The 14,934-nt window shown below is 37.8% G+C and overlaps 1 protein-coding gene across 1 annotated transcript in view; it reads left to right on the top strand.

Moving 5' to 3' along the window:
• The window catches only part of KHDRBS2 (KH RNA binding domain containing, signal transduction associated 2), a 190,893-nt gene that overhangs the window by 97,425 nt on the left and 78,534 nt on the right, over positions 1 to 14,934 (top strand). The window contains exon 7 of the mRNA XM_018564849.1: positions 14,741 to 14,887. Coding sequence (XP_018420351.1) covers positions 14,741 to 14,887 — 147 coding nt within the window. The remainder of the gene's footprint in view (positions 1 to 14,740; positions 14,888 to 14,934) is intronic.

Here is a 14,934-nt window from a genome sequence, read left to right as displayed (position 1 = left end):
CCACCCCATCAGTACTTTGTTGGGCCACCTTTTGCCTTCAATACTGCAGCGATTCTTCTTCTGGGCATTGACTCCACGAGATGTTGAAAGGTTATGGTGCCCTCTAGAAACTTAAGCGCAAAATTATAGCTAATTTGCCTACAAACGTCAGGTGGTCATAATAATCTGGCCACTCAGTGTATTGTATGTCTGTAATATTATGGCCCGGTAATTAAGGGGTATTTCTTGGTACAAAGCATTATTTATAATAATATGGTTATAAAAATTGTGGTTTCAACACACATGATGCAAGCTTGGTTTAGCGTTGCCACCATCAGAAAAAAAAACTTGTACTGAGAGATGCCATGCAGTTATTATTGGGGTGCTGACATATAGACAGGTAGTGGGTGCAAACAGGCTGCAGGAGATCAGCAATGCTAAGATACAATAAAGGGAGAAAAAGGTTAAAACAAGTAATTTATCTGAAAATAGGCAATTGTTTATGATGTACAGTGCCTTAGCAAAATAGTACATGATATTTCAGTGATTTGCTTTACATATAGTTTAAAGAATATTTAAATCAAAACATGTAATATGTATTGCAGCTAGCTTACAAGTCCTTAGACTTGTCTGTTCCTTTATTTTCACCCAGTGATCCTGCACACTTAGGGTTCTTTCAGAATTTGAGAATTTAATGAAAGAGCAATGCTGATTAATGTGCCTTAAATGCCTTAGTTAACAAGGCATTTGATAGGCATTTTCCAGGCATTAAGGAGGCAAATAAATTGATGCAAAATGCCCTGCAATTAGGGGAGTGTTAAAAGGGAAGTAATGTAATAAAGGGAAGTGACCAGCTTTGAGGTGTGCTTAGGCTGTGGTGACATTTGCAGGCATATTGTTGGTATTCTGTGCTGTGTACTGCTGCATCTGAGTTGTAGTAGGTGGACAGACTTGGGTCATACAATTCTGGGTGTTGCTCAACTGCTTGAATTAGCCCTGCATCATTTATTTCAGACATGACTGCTTCTGACTGGTACTTGCAATGCCTGGCAATGGTATGGCTAGCACTGCCAAGCTGCCACTGGTATGGCTGGCAGCACAGGGTGGCATAGGTCAGGCTGTCACAGGTCGCAAGTACCTGGCTAGAAGCTGTCCTATTGCTGGCAAAATGCTGGCTGTGTGCAGACAGGAAGTGGCATCTGCACATGCTCTGCCCACTTACCCTATGATTCCTCAGTGGTTTTAGGGATTGCAAACCCTCCTATGCCTCTCCTAAAACACCTGTGCAACACTTCTTAAATGCCCGAAAAATGGTATAAGAGCATTGATCGAGCTTTTAAGGGGCATTTCAATATACTTTAATAAAGGCATTTGTCCAGTGACAATCCCTCCAGAAGGCAACATGCACTCTATTTTTTAATACACAGTAACACAACACAAAGCTAACACCCATGTGTGAACTGCACTGAGCGGTTGCTATTGCATTATCCCACATGAACATTAACAGAGAGGCTTTAAAAACACTCCTCTAATGCCTGATTTTAACACACGTATGAAAAGGCCTAAGTGTCACTGGGTGGCTACTTTAACTCACTCCATTGTATCTATAGGAGGAACCATGGTTATCAGCCAGACTGGACTTTAAACATGTCTTCCTCTCTTTATCCTTATTACATGAGGGGGATGGGATTATTATTATACAACAGGAAGATTACATTCAGTTCAGCTCACAAGAAGTAACAAGGACATGGCTATCTTAGCAAGATCAAGAGACATTTTCTAGACTTGCGGAAAATGGTCTGAACCTGGAAAAAAAAATGCAGTCACCACATCTAACTACTGGTAAGCTCCAATATATTGCATTTTTGTTCTTGGGTTTAGATATCCTAAAAATGAATCCTCCATTGTCATTAGAATCAGAGAATATCAGTGGTACATAGATCCTGTTTTATGTGGGATGATGCACATAATATGAACATTTACTATATACTACATATAGAGTGCACTGAACAATAGATTTACAATTATCCTCTGCTAATATGAATGGGTTAAATGATCCGTAGTACATGATATGTAGCCCTGTACCCCCTTTCCCACTTACAGAGCTAGGTTATTGTTTTTCTTTTAAATAAATATTCATGTAATTTTATTGGTATCTATCTTCATTTTGTACATTTACCAGTAGCTGCCTCATTTCCCACCCTCGGCTTATATTCGGGTCAATACTTTTTCCCAGTTTTTTGTGGTAAAAGTAGGTACCTCGGCTTATATTCGGGACGGCTTATACTCGAGTATATACGGTACTTAGGTTTTTTTCACATCTTCAGGAATAGTACTCAGTATAGAGACAGTCCCCGACTTACGGACGTCCGACTTACGTACAACCCGTACTTACGAACCGAGGTCCACAGCTATCACTCAGTGTCACAGACTTTACTGCAGTTCATTGTGAAAAAACTTTGTACAATGAACTGCAGTAAAGTCGGTGACACTGAGTGATAGCTGTATGTACCGGCGTCGGCGGTTGCCCCCCGGAGCCATACCCTGCCTGCTGTTGGATATTGTAAAATGCAATAGTCAATAGCAGGCTGGCTATTGCACCCGCCCACTGCCTGCTGTCAATCAGCATGGAAGGACCTGATAGGGAACTTTCTCCTTCAGGCCCCTCCTCTGCTGACTTACATACAAATTCAACTTAAGTCCAAACCTACAGTGCCTATCTTGTATGTAACCTGGGGACTGCCTGTATCAGTCAATCGGCTATTTGTCCTCTACTTACAAATTGCACCTTACTTGTAGAAGATGAACTAAAATGACAGTACTGTGCCTTCTGTTGTGACCTGGAACAGCTGTGATTGACAGCATAAGTAAATTAGTGTAAGAAGGTGGAGAAGAGTTATATGAGGAATGATGTAATAGGAGAGGATGCACTATAGGTAGAAGTGTGGTGGTGGGAAGGATTCACAAAACCACCAGTATCCCTTAATTAAAGCTGAACTGCACCCTCATATACCTTACAGACATTGCAGTTGCCATGGTGCTGCACATGTGATCAGCTATGACACCAGTCAATTGAGCCTTGAAAGTTCAGCTGAGAACTGAAATAAGCACATTGGCAACCTTCACAGTTGGCATGCCTTAAAAGTAACTGTTTGAAGAGACATTAAATTGGTGAGTAAAGTTTCTCTTGAAACAAGCATCAAAGGCTATTGTTAACAGTTATGCAATACAATAAAATGGTGGTGCAGTATAGAGAATATGTGCCTACAGCAATAGACTACATTGATCTTCCAAAGTCTAATAAAATGGTTGGATTACAAGCTTCTCTCTGATTCCAGATTAAAAACATAAGGACGAGCCAGCACTGTGGGTCAGAGTCTTCTTTGTAGGATGTTTCAGAAAGAATGCACCGAATGTTCCAGCTAATAAATGATTTCTTAGTCAACAAATAACTTCTAGCTTGACTTTGTATTTTTAAGTCACAAGTTTGAAGACGGTAACAGTTTATGGCATGTCATGAGTGGTAGATCCCATAATTACACGCTTTAAATCACTTTTCAAAAATATAAGCTCAGTAAAACTAAATTGTTATTATGTATGAATGCTTAGCTCACAGCTATGTTTTTGACAACCAAAGGTGAATGGTACCTGGCAGTTATAAAAGCACACCTACCGTACAGTGAAAGCATCCCCTATCTGCAGGATTTTAGCAAGACTCCATAGAGCACAAAAGCGTGTCTATGGTGTATTTTACTTCAAATCACTGCTCGTAAAAAAAACTTACTGTGAAATGAATATGTGTGAATAGAGTTAGACAGAAACCCAACTTTATTTTATATAGAAAAAAAAGTAAAATATAAAGATGATCCTAATTACTTTCATTGTTACAATCTGTACAATCTCCTCATTTTACAATCATTAGGGCATGGTTTCATGTGCATAAGGAGGGATGAAAGGTTGTCTTAACTTGGTGAATCTGCAGTCTTTTTTTAACACCATGGCAACATCAGAGTTGAATAGTTGGAAATCCAGCTCTGTTGAGCGAAGAAATAATCAAGACCTTATTCCTTCTAAATTGCTACGTTCCATGGGAACAATTGCGGTGAAATGATATTAGAATTGCTGGAGTAGATTTTAAAAGGTTCCAGCTTTTCTGCTGATATACTAAAATGCTTATATTGAAAGACTTAATCATATCACTGGCACAAATCCTTCTGTGTATTGGCCATTTTATTGTAACTGCAACCCAAAGCTTCTCCTGCACTACAAATTAATTTATTCCAAAGAGTTTTAATATACTTATGTAGTGCTTTACATATTTTATTTGCTTTTCAGTGATGACCATTTTAAGTCTAGGATACTATATAAATTGAAGAAGTTGTGAAGTCACAGTTTATAAATTTGAAATCCTGGCCAGTAATAAAATATAACGTAAAGAACTATTTATAAAAAAATAAAAAATTTATACATTTTTACATTTTTTGCGGGTAGGTCATGTGACTGCCGTTTCTCTCAACACTGCACCATAGAGCTGTCAGTCAGTGTGACTGATTCAGCCATACTTGCATCACTTCTGGAAGTTATATATGCCTACTTTGAGTTGAAAAGTGTTCTTTCCCACAGGCTCTGCCCCCACTATTAGCATCACTGGTTGTTAAAAAGACTGTTGGCTGTAGCTGCAGCTGACAGCATCCTTAAAAATCAGTGATGCTACAGGAGGGTGGAGCCTGATGGGGATGCCGCTGAACTAGTTCCCCATCATGTCAGCTTCCCTTGTGACTGACAGCAGGCAGTGCGTAGATTCTATAGGCAATATCAGGCTGACTTTTGGCTATAGAATCTGCCTACTGTCAGCTTTCAATTAATAGCAGAACGGAGCTGATAGGAATCTATCTAGTCCATAGGAATCCTCATCAGGCTCCACCCCCACTGTCAGCATCATGGTTGTTATGCACACTGTCAGCTGTGTCAACTATACCTCTGACCATTTTTTCCCCCGGGCTTCAGGGACCAGAGCTGTTGTTGGGGTCTAGTCTCCAGTCAGGCACACCGTATTGCGCAGATGGCTGTTTTTTTCTTTCATCAGTTTGCAGGTGCCGTTTACCGTGATTGAAGAACTGCATTGCTGGATGACGTGATTAATGATGGATGTGCAGCATGGGAAATTTTTGTGGGTTTTTCATTTATTAAGTAAGTCTTGTCAAAAAGTGTAGTATCTTTGTTTACATTTACACTTTTTTGAGAATGATTAGTGATTCTATATTACCCCTTACTCGTTCACATAGGGGGTGGCATCTGGGGCCCCCCTTCATTCTTAAAGGTACTTCCAGTTTCCAGTTAGCCCCCATCTGCAGAACCCTACATTCTGTTGGGGAAGAGGCTCTTGTTCTCATTAACATGGGGACAAGGTGCTTTGGCACTCCTCCATGTTGAGGGCATGTGACATAGTATGGTTCATAATGGGGGCAACCATGCCTTTCCTGACTTTCTGGACTGCTGCTGATAAGGGTCTGGTAAAGAATTTTAGGGGAGGACCTACATTTTTGCAGGGTTCCACCTTCAAATCAATATCAGACCCAAAGGGCCTGGTATGAATTTTGAGGGGATCCAAACACACCCCAATAAATGCTCACAATTGTAATATAAATATGTTACTGTAATGAACTCTAATTAATGAATTACCTGTTATGAATGTGATGTTCTCCCTGGGAGTACAGGAGGAGTAGGAGTGGGTTGGTGGATAGTTATGAGTTTGAGTCTGGCTTTACCATCCTGTACAACAATCATTAAGGCCTATTCAATTGTTAAAAAAAATCTGAGGCCATGCGGCTGTGCTTGATTGGATTTGCACAGCTCGGGTATGTGTTCACTCAAGGGTCTCACTCTGCAGCTGCTGGCAGGGGACAGATTTTTTACTTAGGAACTGGCATCTTTAGTATAAAAAACAACAGTAAGGAATTGGGCAGCTTTTAAACTAAAGGTTTACTCCAAGGAAGTATTAAAATTTTATTTTTTAAAAACTCAAGGAGCATAGCCTTTCTGTAGAGTGGCTCCTATTTTATACCGAAATTCACTTTGTGCACCTGGATTAAGCCTTTCTAAATCCCTTTAGCTGTTGATAGGCATGGCAGAGCAGAGAGTCACATGTATCCCTTATTTGGACATACCAGGTATTACTGTTTGCTAAAATGTTTGTTAAGTGGCCAAATGGAGCAAACGGGGGTTGAAGGGAAGCTGTTTTTGCATGGGGCAGACAAAACATGAATTCACAAGTTATTTCCCGAGCCCTGAGAAAGCTTTGTCATGAAAATCCTAACTAAAAATGGAAAGGTTAAAGTTTGGCCTTTTTGAAGAATGATTCTTTTTTTTAATTTTTGTATGGTTATATTAACATGTATGTATATTTTTTCGTTTTAGATAGAATGGTAAAGGGAGCTAGGGAAATGTACCCCTCTATTTAACCTGGTGACCACTGTCACAGGACAGAAAACAAGGGAAAATTCTAAACTTTCAGTTGTCACCAAAACTGGAATAGAGGGGACACTTGTTGCAGTGACAAGTGTCTAAGAGGGGATTTTTTTCTCACTTCAAGAGATTTCTTCTTACTTTCTGTTGTGTCTGCTGAACAGGAAGTGAAGGGAAATTTTCCCAACGGGACACAGATGGCAGTACTTTAGTTTTGAATACTCTGTCCATAATTAAAAGACAAAGTTTTGTCAAGGAACAAATATTAAACTAAAATATTTCTTCTAAATATTATCTTGAATTGTTTAAACAATACTCTATTTTTATATTAGTTTTTTTCTACTTTGTTTTCTTTGCAAATTATTTATAGCAAGTACTTACATCCGTGCATACTATTTTTAAATTATATACTGATTAAAACTCACAAGGGATGTGATACATTATTTTAATTGTCTTTAATGAGAAGCTGCAACAATACATTTCCTCTCATGTCAAAAAGAGGCACCTTTTGCATAGCACTAAACGTTAATTATATATAAACAAGTAAAAAGGGAAATTGTTTCCATTATCTGAGGAATTCATTAAAAATTTACAATTCCAAGCCACAATTTTCGGTTTTTTAAATTTGCAATTCAGTCGGGATTTATAAAAGCTTATAGAATGATTATTGAATTCAGTAAAAGTGCCCATACACCTTACAACCATCGCAAGACTTTTGTCTTGCGATGGTTGTAAGGTAATCAAAAAAATGTACGATCTGCCCATCTTGGGCAGGCAGATCATACTTGCGATCATCGCAAGCCCGCCCCCCTGAGGGGCGGGCTTCCGATGACTGCAATGCTGAAGGGCAGTGTGCGCTTGTGCACACTGGCCCCTGCGGCATTAGTCTTACCAGCAGGCCACAGACCCGCCGACAATCGTACGATTCTCTGTGGGTTTTCGAGCCTGCTCGTAAGACAAAAGATGTGCGACCGTACAGTAGAAATGCGAAACAAATGACAAACGCACTCAACAATTTGTCACCAACTTTGTATCCAAACCTATGTTATTAACCTTAGCGGTGAGACAAGTTTTTTTACATGCTGACTTGTGAGTGTGCCATGATACCTTTCTACCATACAGTAGAAATGGTCGCACGCCTTCCATACACCTTGCGATTATCGTATGATCGCGGGATTTCCCGTGATTATCGTACGATAATCGCAAGGTGTATGGGCACCTTAATACTGAAACATTCACTGTAAGAGTGCTTTTATACAGGCTGAATATCTGAGATCTATATGCCTGTTCTCTGGCCACCAGAAGCTTATTGTGGTCCTCCATTCATACCTGTAATAATTGGAGGTAACCTACAGCATGTGTCATACAACCATAGGCATGTGCCTTTTAGTAAGGGTGCTTATAGTCTATATAAACAATTTCCTGACATGTTACAATATATTTAACACTTGCTATATCATTAAAATGCAGCCCTTCTAAGCTCCAGGCAAGTGACTTTAGGTAGGCAGAGATGTTATCAGTGTGCTGCAGGCAAGGGGAGCATTTCCTCAGTCTCCCCTCATCCACTGACCACTCAGGATGTACTGTATATGTAACTTTGCATCATGTCATGAGGTGACAGGCTGCAGGTGAAGCTGATCAGTGCTAATTATGGATTTCTATGATTCCAGCATAAATGAGCCAGTGTATTAGTCCAGTAAGTAGTTGTTGATCCTGGATGATACAGTGAATGAACAAACATAGTACTGTCCTTATGGAGAGAAAAGCAGATGGAGGACTGTGCTCATTGTGTTTATTGGAAGCAAGCTTTTCTACATAACATGTTTTTCATTTCAAATCAATTAAAATAGAAACATTTTGAAATACAATTACACTGTTACATCTGTTAGGGTGTCCACACAATAATGGGCAGAAAGGTATCTGCTTATGCATGTATTTGGACCTACTAGGATTCTTGCCAGATGATAACAAAGACACGCATATGAGGTACTTGCCTTGACTATACAACAAGTTGGAAAAAAAAAACTTCCTGTGCTATAATGAGTAAGTCAGTCTGTCAGAAATCTCGAATATTGCCAACTAGGAGAGCAGCCTGAAAATCTCTGATGATGTTAGAATTGGTAAAGTCATGGTCAGCCTTACTCACAATGGGGCAGTAAGTAGTTGTTGATCCTGGATGATACAGTGAATGAACAAACATAGTACTGTCCTTATGTAGAGAAAAGCAGATGGAGGACTGTGCTCATTGTGAGAGGTAATGAATGCTATGGTGACCAGATATTCTGTGTGCAGAAAGATTTGAGGGATATTCTGTGTGCAGAAAGACTTCAGAGATATTCTGTGTGCAGAAAGCCTAGGGGGATATTCTGCAAATGGCTGCAACAAGTAGTAGGGCAGTAAAGGAAAGAAAAACGTCATCTGAAATAAAATTCTACTGTGCCTTGCAGCAGTAATATTGATGTTGTTGTTATTTTCTTGTTCTTTTTAACTTTTAACAGGTTAAAACACATTTCTAGTGAAGTGCTTTGGGCACCATACTTCCCTTAATCCGATGTCTGTCCTAACCTCAAATCAAATTTCTGCGTGACTTCATGATTTTAACGTAGCGTAGCTCACAACAGAAGCTCAATGGGCCATAGACCTCTTCCTGGCTTCAGGGCACACAACTCTATTTAATTAATTGCATAATATGCCTACTACACTGCAAACCCTTTGCAGAGCTTCCACCATAAATTACACTAATTAGTCTACATTTAGTTGAATATCCTGATTAGTTAATTTAATTTTTGATTGCTCTTGATTTAAATGCAATGGAGGAACAATATGATTCAATGACCTGTTTTATCTGATGGCTTACACAGCATGATTTATTAATTTTACTTCCCTTTTACTTCTGTAACTACACTCATTTTGTATTGAGTTAGACAATGTAATATAATACATAGATGTGTCCATCAGCAACCTGTTACATTCACGATATGTCTTGCTTTGCTATATTCCTTTCTATGAGCTTTTACCAACAGTCAAAAGTTTTTTAAGAAGTAACTACCTAAAGTGAACTTAGCATTACAGAGTATGGTGCTGGATGTCTCAAGATATGTAGCAGACAGGTAAATAAATACAAAATTATTTAAAGCAAACATTTACTAAAGGAAATATGGGGGCTACCACTGCTAGGTCAAACATGCAGATAAGGAAAAGCAAAGAGCAAAGTTAGAAATCTTTATCTACATGGTTATTCCAGGTTAATAACGGCAAGTATTCACACAAAAGGGTCAGCATGACAGCAGTCAGCTAGCAACTGCAGAATGAGAAGTCGCAACGGCAGCCTCAATGTTTATTTCAGGAAAGGATTCTTTTAAAGCAGAAGTAAACTCACCGTCCCTCACTCGCTTGCCAGTGCCGACAGCTTCACTTGGTCTCTTTGTGGATGCAGAACATTCAGTGATCTTGATTGACCAGGGTGGAATGACATAACTCACATGCATTCACACACAGTAGTTTATTCATTCGGGAACCTAGGTATGCCACAAACATATACTGAGCTGCATATGCAACTACCTCCAAGAATGGTCATAAATAGACACAGCTTTCATATGCTACTTAAATTCTATGTTATTTGTATGCTGTACAGCAGTAAGCTTATTTGTGCCCTTTTCCCTAAGATGTTTAATTGAAAACTTTGGTCTCATTTGCAATTTAAGCAAATTGCTGCATGAAAACAGACACATATAAATAGGCCCTCACAGGATGCAACATATATATCTGTTATACAAGCGATTTTGTAATATGATGCTGTTGAAAATTATGCTTCCTTTAACCCCCTACATTTTTTTCAAGACTACAATCACTTATCAGACTATATATCTGGAGTGAGAAGAGAAGTAGAAATTCTCACTTTATAGTATGAAAAATGCAAAAGCAAGGGAGGTATAGGTTTTCATCATATAAAGGACTATTGTTGAGCAACACTATTTGATCAACTTAAGACTTGCAGGGTTATTCACAAAAGGGTGAAGGGTTTGGAGAAGGCAGGAGAAGTGAACAATCTAGGACAAAATAGCTGATTTGGAAAAATCTCCAATTCAGCTCACTTTCCAGTTCAGCTATCTTGTCCTAGATAGTTAACTTCTCCCGCCTTCTCCAAACTCTTCACCTTTTGTCAATAACCCTGTAGGTTTAAACCTGACAATAAAAAATATAGTATGGTATTGAACAAAGTATAATCCCATTGGAGATACAGAAACATGGCTGTTAGCTACCTACCTTTAGATAATAAATTAAAACCTCCAGACTATTCAACAATAAAGTTTGTGGTTCAGCCTCGGCTTTTCTTAACAAACACAGATAATCCGCCTAGCTCTTCCAATGCCATGCCAATTCCTACTATTTTATTTAGATTTTAGTTCCTGGCATCAAGAGGGTTATAGTTCTTTGCCCCTCTAGATGATTTGTGTTCACTACTGGACAAAAATAACCATTTTCAAATTGTGCATTTTTGCACCTCTTCCTCACTTAAAACCGTTTGGTTTCCTACTAAAGCTTGGGAAATATTTCATCTAACGAAGGCCTAAAAGGGGGTATAACTGCTTAGTATGCTTAGTATGCAACCTTCTTCAGAACAAACTAATATTTCACAAGCTTCCTTCTTTGTGTAAGTGGGAAGATGATCTTAAGGCCTCCTTCTCTGATACTCAATGAAAACAAGCCATTAGTTTAGATATAGATATACCGTCAAGTTTAAAATATTCCATACAAGATGGGATGCTTGGCTTAACCGCAATCTGATATATGAGGAGCCCCAGCCCCCACATTACGTGTTTGCACAATGCCGAGATTCATGACAACGTATAAATTAGTTCTTTATTTAATGCATGTCACCCAATTGATTCAGGTTTCTTTAAGTTACTTCTTGTTTCAGTCATTGTTAAGGTTTAAGGAACCTTTACTGCTTGAACATTTTGTACTTTTAAAACTTTGTATATTTTCTGTCATGCAAAGAATACCTTATGTGTCCTTTTATCAATAAGCACTTTGGCAACCTATTATATTGTTTTTATTAGGTCTGTGCTTTCAATTGACATGTTGCACCAGATAATGTTCTTTGTATTATTGCAGATGCTAACCTGTGATTGTATGTAATCTGTATATGGCTGTATGTGTATCTTTGTTTTCTACAATAAAAATCTAATAACACAAAAAAAGTTGCTTCCTTTTTAAACTACAGCTGAATAGGATTTTCTAAAGCTGACAACATTTCATTTTTTCCCCTTGCAACCATGGCAACAGCATTGCTTGTGTACAGGACTTACCAAAATTCCTGTTTGCTTGAATGTGATTGACTCACTGCAAATTCCAGAAGTCTGCACAGAATGTAAGGTCAATCAGGAATCAGTGCAGTTGGAGTTTCATCTTTTAAACAGTCTTCTATGGGTAAAGTAATTGGGTTATAGCTTTACATTTGACCTTCATTCATTGACCTTCATGTCAAGTTGTATTCAGAATCGAAAGGAAACAGATACAATTCAAATTGAATTGTACCTGCCCAGAGAAGAATCTTGCAGTTTGTGGCTACCGCACAATATACTGCATACAACAAATACAATATACAGCATACAACAAATTATAAACTTGCAGTTTATTGGAAGCAAGCTGTTCTACATAACATGTTTTTCATTTCAAATCAATTAAAATAGAAACATTTTGAAATACAATTACACTGTTACATCTGTTAGGGTGTCCATATAATAATGGGCAGAAAGGTATCTGCTTATGCACATACTTGGACCCACTAGGATTCTTGCCAGATGATAACAAAGACACACATATGAGGTACTTGCCTTGACTACACAACAAGTTGGAAAAAAAAACTTCCTGTGCTATAATGAGTAAGTCAGTCTGTCAGAAATCTCGAATATTGCCAACTAGGAGAGCAGCCTGAAAATCTCTGATGATGTTAGAATTGGTAAAGTCATGGTTAGCCTTACTCACAATGGGGTTGACTTACTAAAGGAGTAGAGGCTGTTCACTTGACCAAGCCAATTTTCGCTTGACAAAGTATATGTTTTGCAAAGTGAATGTTGGTAAATTTTAAAGTGTTAACTTTAAATACCCAATCACGTACAAGGAATTGATCAGATATTCAGCATTAACACCTTATTTACCAAAATTCACTAGTGAACATACACTTTGCAAAATGAAAATAATTCTCTTTTAGTAAATCAAGCCTATTGCCTTACACCATAGCTCCCATTCTAATATTTGAAAGCTAGGGGTATTCATTTGCCAAAAGATACCTCTACTTCCACCAGCTACTCTCCCTACCAGCTGTTCATAAAACAGCATGAAAAAGGAAAAAAATAGAGGGCACTCTGGTTAGTGAATAGCACAGTTAGGAATACAAATTAAATCCGATAAAGTCAATATCAGTTGTTATTGGCTGCTGCAGACATCCAATGATTGTCCACAATCTAATGATTGTGGACAAGAACTATTTTCTTTGGATTAATCACTACAATAACATCTGTCACTGTATAGTGATTCATCTTAAGATGAAGAGATGCTTGTTGTAGATGAAGGTTGGAAGAAACCGCTGTCAATTGACATGCAGACTGATTTTTATCAGATTTTAATGTGAATTACTTCTTTTACTAAAGCTTCTTTGCTATTACATACAGTAATTGGATTATCCTCTATTTTCCCAGTTTAATCTTGTATGCAATCTTAATCTAAAGATTAACTGTCCAGGTCTTTTAATGTGAGTTAAAGATAACCAACTGTATGTTCCTTGAACACGCTATATATTGCATTGTACTTTACTTTTCTGTTTCAGTATTTGCATTGTTATACTTTTATTTTTCTGATACAAGTGTCTTAATAAACCTAACACATATGAAATGACAGGCAATTAGATTTAATTAGATTGATAGTACAATTGACTATATTGGAATGTATATGGTACGCACTTATATATAAGATTTTAATTTCTTATCTCAATATGAGGTATGTAAACAAAGGAAAAGATAATTATCAGATTGGAGAATGCCAAGTGTACAAACAATACCATGGCCCTGGGAGCTCAGCAATTACAACATTTACTGCTGAGGATATGCCTGAATACAGATCAGCAGGAGAAAGGCACAAAACACATGATATGGAATAGAAGAGGAAATAGAAATCAGAAGGGTACAATGCAAAAAAGAAGAAAAAGAGTATTGAAACGAAAGAAGATATGGGGAAAAAAGGAGATAAACCACACTGCTTGTTTGTGCCAACTTATTCAGCTCCTACAGAGTCTTATCTAATCCAGGGTGAAGAACTGCTTTCAAATCAAGTCATTGAATCAAACGTTTCATATTGATCATGATCCAGTATAATTGTGGTCTGATTGGATCAAAATATTTGAAGTTGTTGATGTAATTTGTTGTTTTCCTGCATCTAGTAATTCTCATTCTAGCTGCTGCTAACATGCTTGATATTAGTTACTTTGAATGCCCAGGATCAGGGTGTTTTTTAACTCTTCAATAAGATGTTTTGAAATGTTTATCACAGTGACTAAGTTTATAAAACAGTACATTCTTATCTTGAATCTCTGGACTTTTTAGAACAGGACCACCAAATATAGTACATGGTGCCTATCTGACCACAGCAATTGAACCATAGTGGGGAAGTCAGTGGAGGCTGAATAGGTCATCTGAGATAGGGAAATGTACAACTAAGTATTGCTTTGTAAGTAGCTATAACAAAGGAGGTGTTAATTGAGATTTTTGTGGCTGTTGAAAAGAGTTGTCCTAGGCTCCAATGTCATAAGCTTTTATGTGGGGTAACCATATAGCAGTGGACAAAAGACTGGAATTCTTCATTTTTCAATTAAATAAAAAATATCTCTGTCACTCTCATAACAAAATGACCCTATCATGACAAAAAAATGTTAGGTTGTATCTGATTTAATAAAATAGGACCTAATGTGTCAGTTATAGACAACATTAATTATCTGGACCAAGGAATAACCATATTGGCACTTGCTGATAGTCCTAATATCATAACTGGTAACTGTGTTAATAAATATGTGTATATATATATATACTGTGTATATGTATATATACTGTATAGCCACATATATTGGAAATACTTTAATGATGCAGTAAAGTAGTAAGTTAAGTCAAAAAGATGTTACAGCAAAGACTCTATCTACAGCATACTCTTATGAAGCTGGTCTATTTATGGTTGTTTGTGTCCTTTGGTTGTAAATCAATTCAGAAGAGTGGAACTCATTTGTATACATGCCATCTTTCAGGAAGAAGAATTAAGGAAGAGTGGAGAGGCAAAATATGCACACTTGAGTGATGAACTCCATGTATTAATTGAAGTGTTTGCTCCGCCGGGAGAAGCTTATTCACGTATGAGTCACGCTTTGGAAGAGATTAAAAAATTCCTTGCTCCGGTAAGTGTCAGCTATTTGTCAGGTTTATGATTCATAGCATTTATAAC

The sequence above is a fragment of the Nanorana parkeri genome, unplaced genomic scaffold, assembly GCF_000935625.1.
Source record: "Nanorana parkeri isolate BGI_ZX_2015 unplaced genomic scaffold, ASM93562v1 scaffold789, whole genome shotgun sequence".
NCBI lineage: Eukaryota > Metazoa > Chordata > Amphibia > Anura > Dicroglossidae > Nanorana > Nanorana parkeri.
The sequence above is the reverse complement of the archived record's forward strand: the minus strand, read 5'-3'. Positions and strand labels throughout refer to the sequence as shown.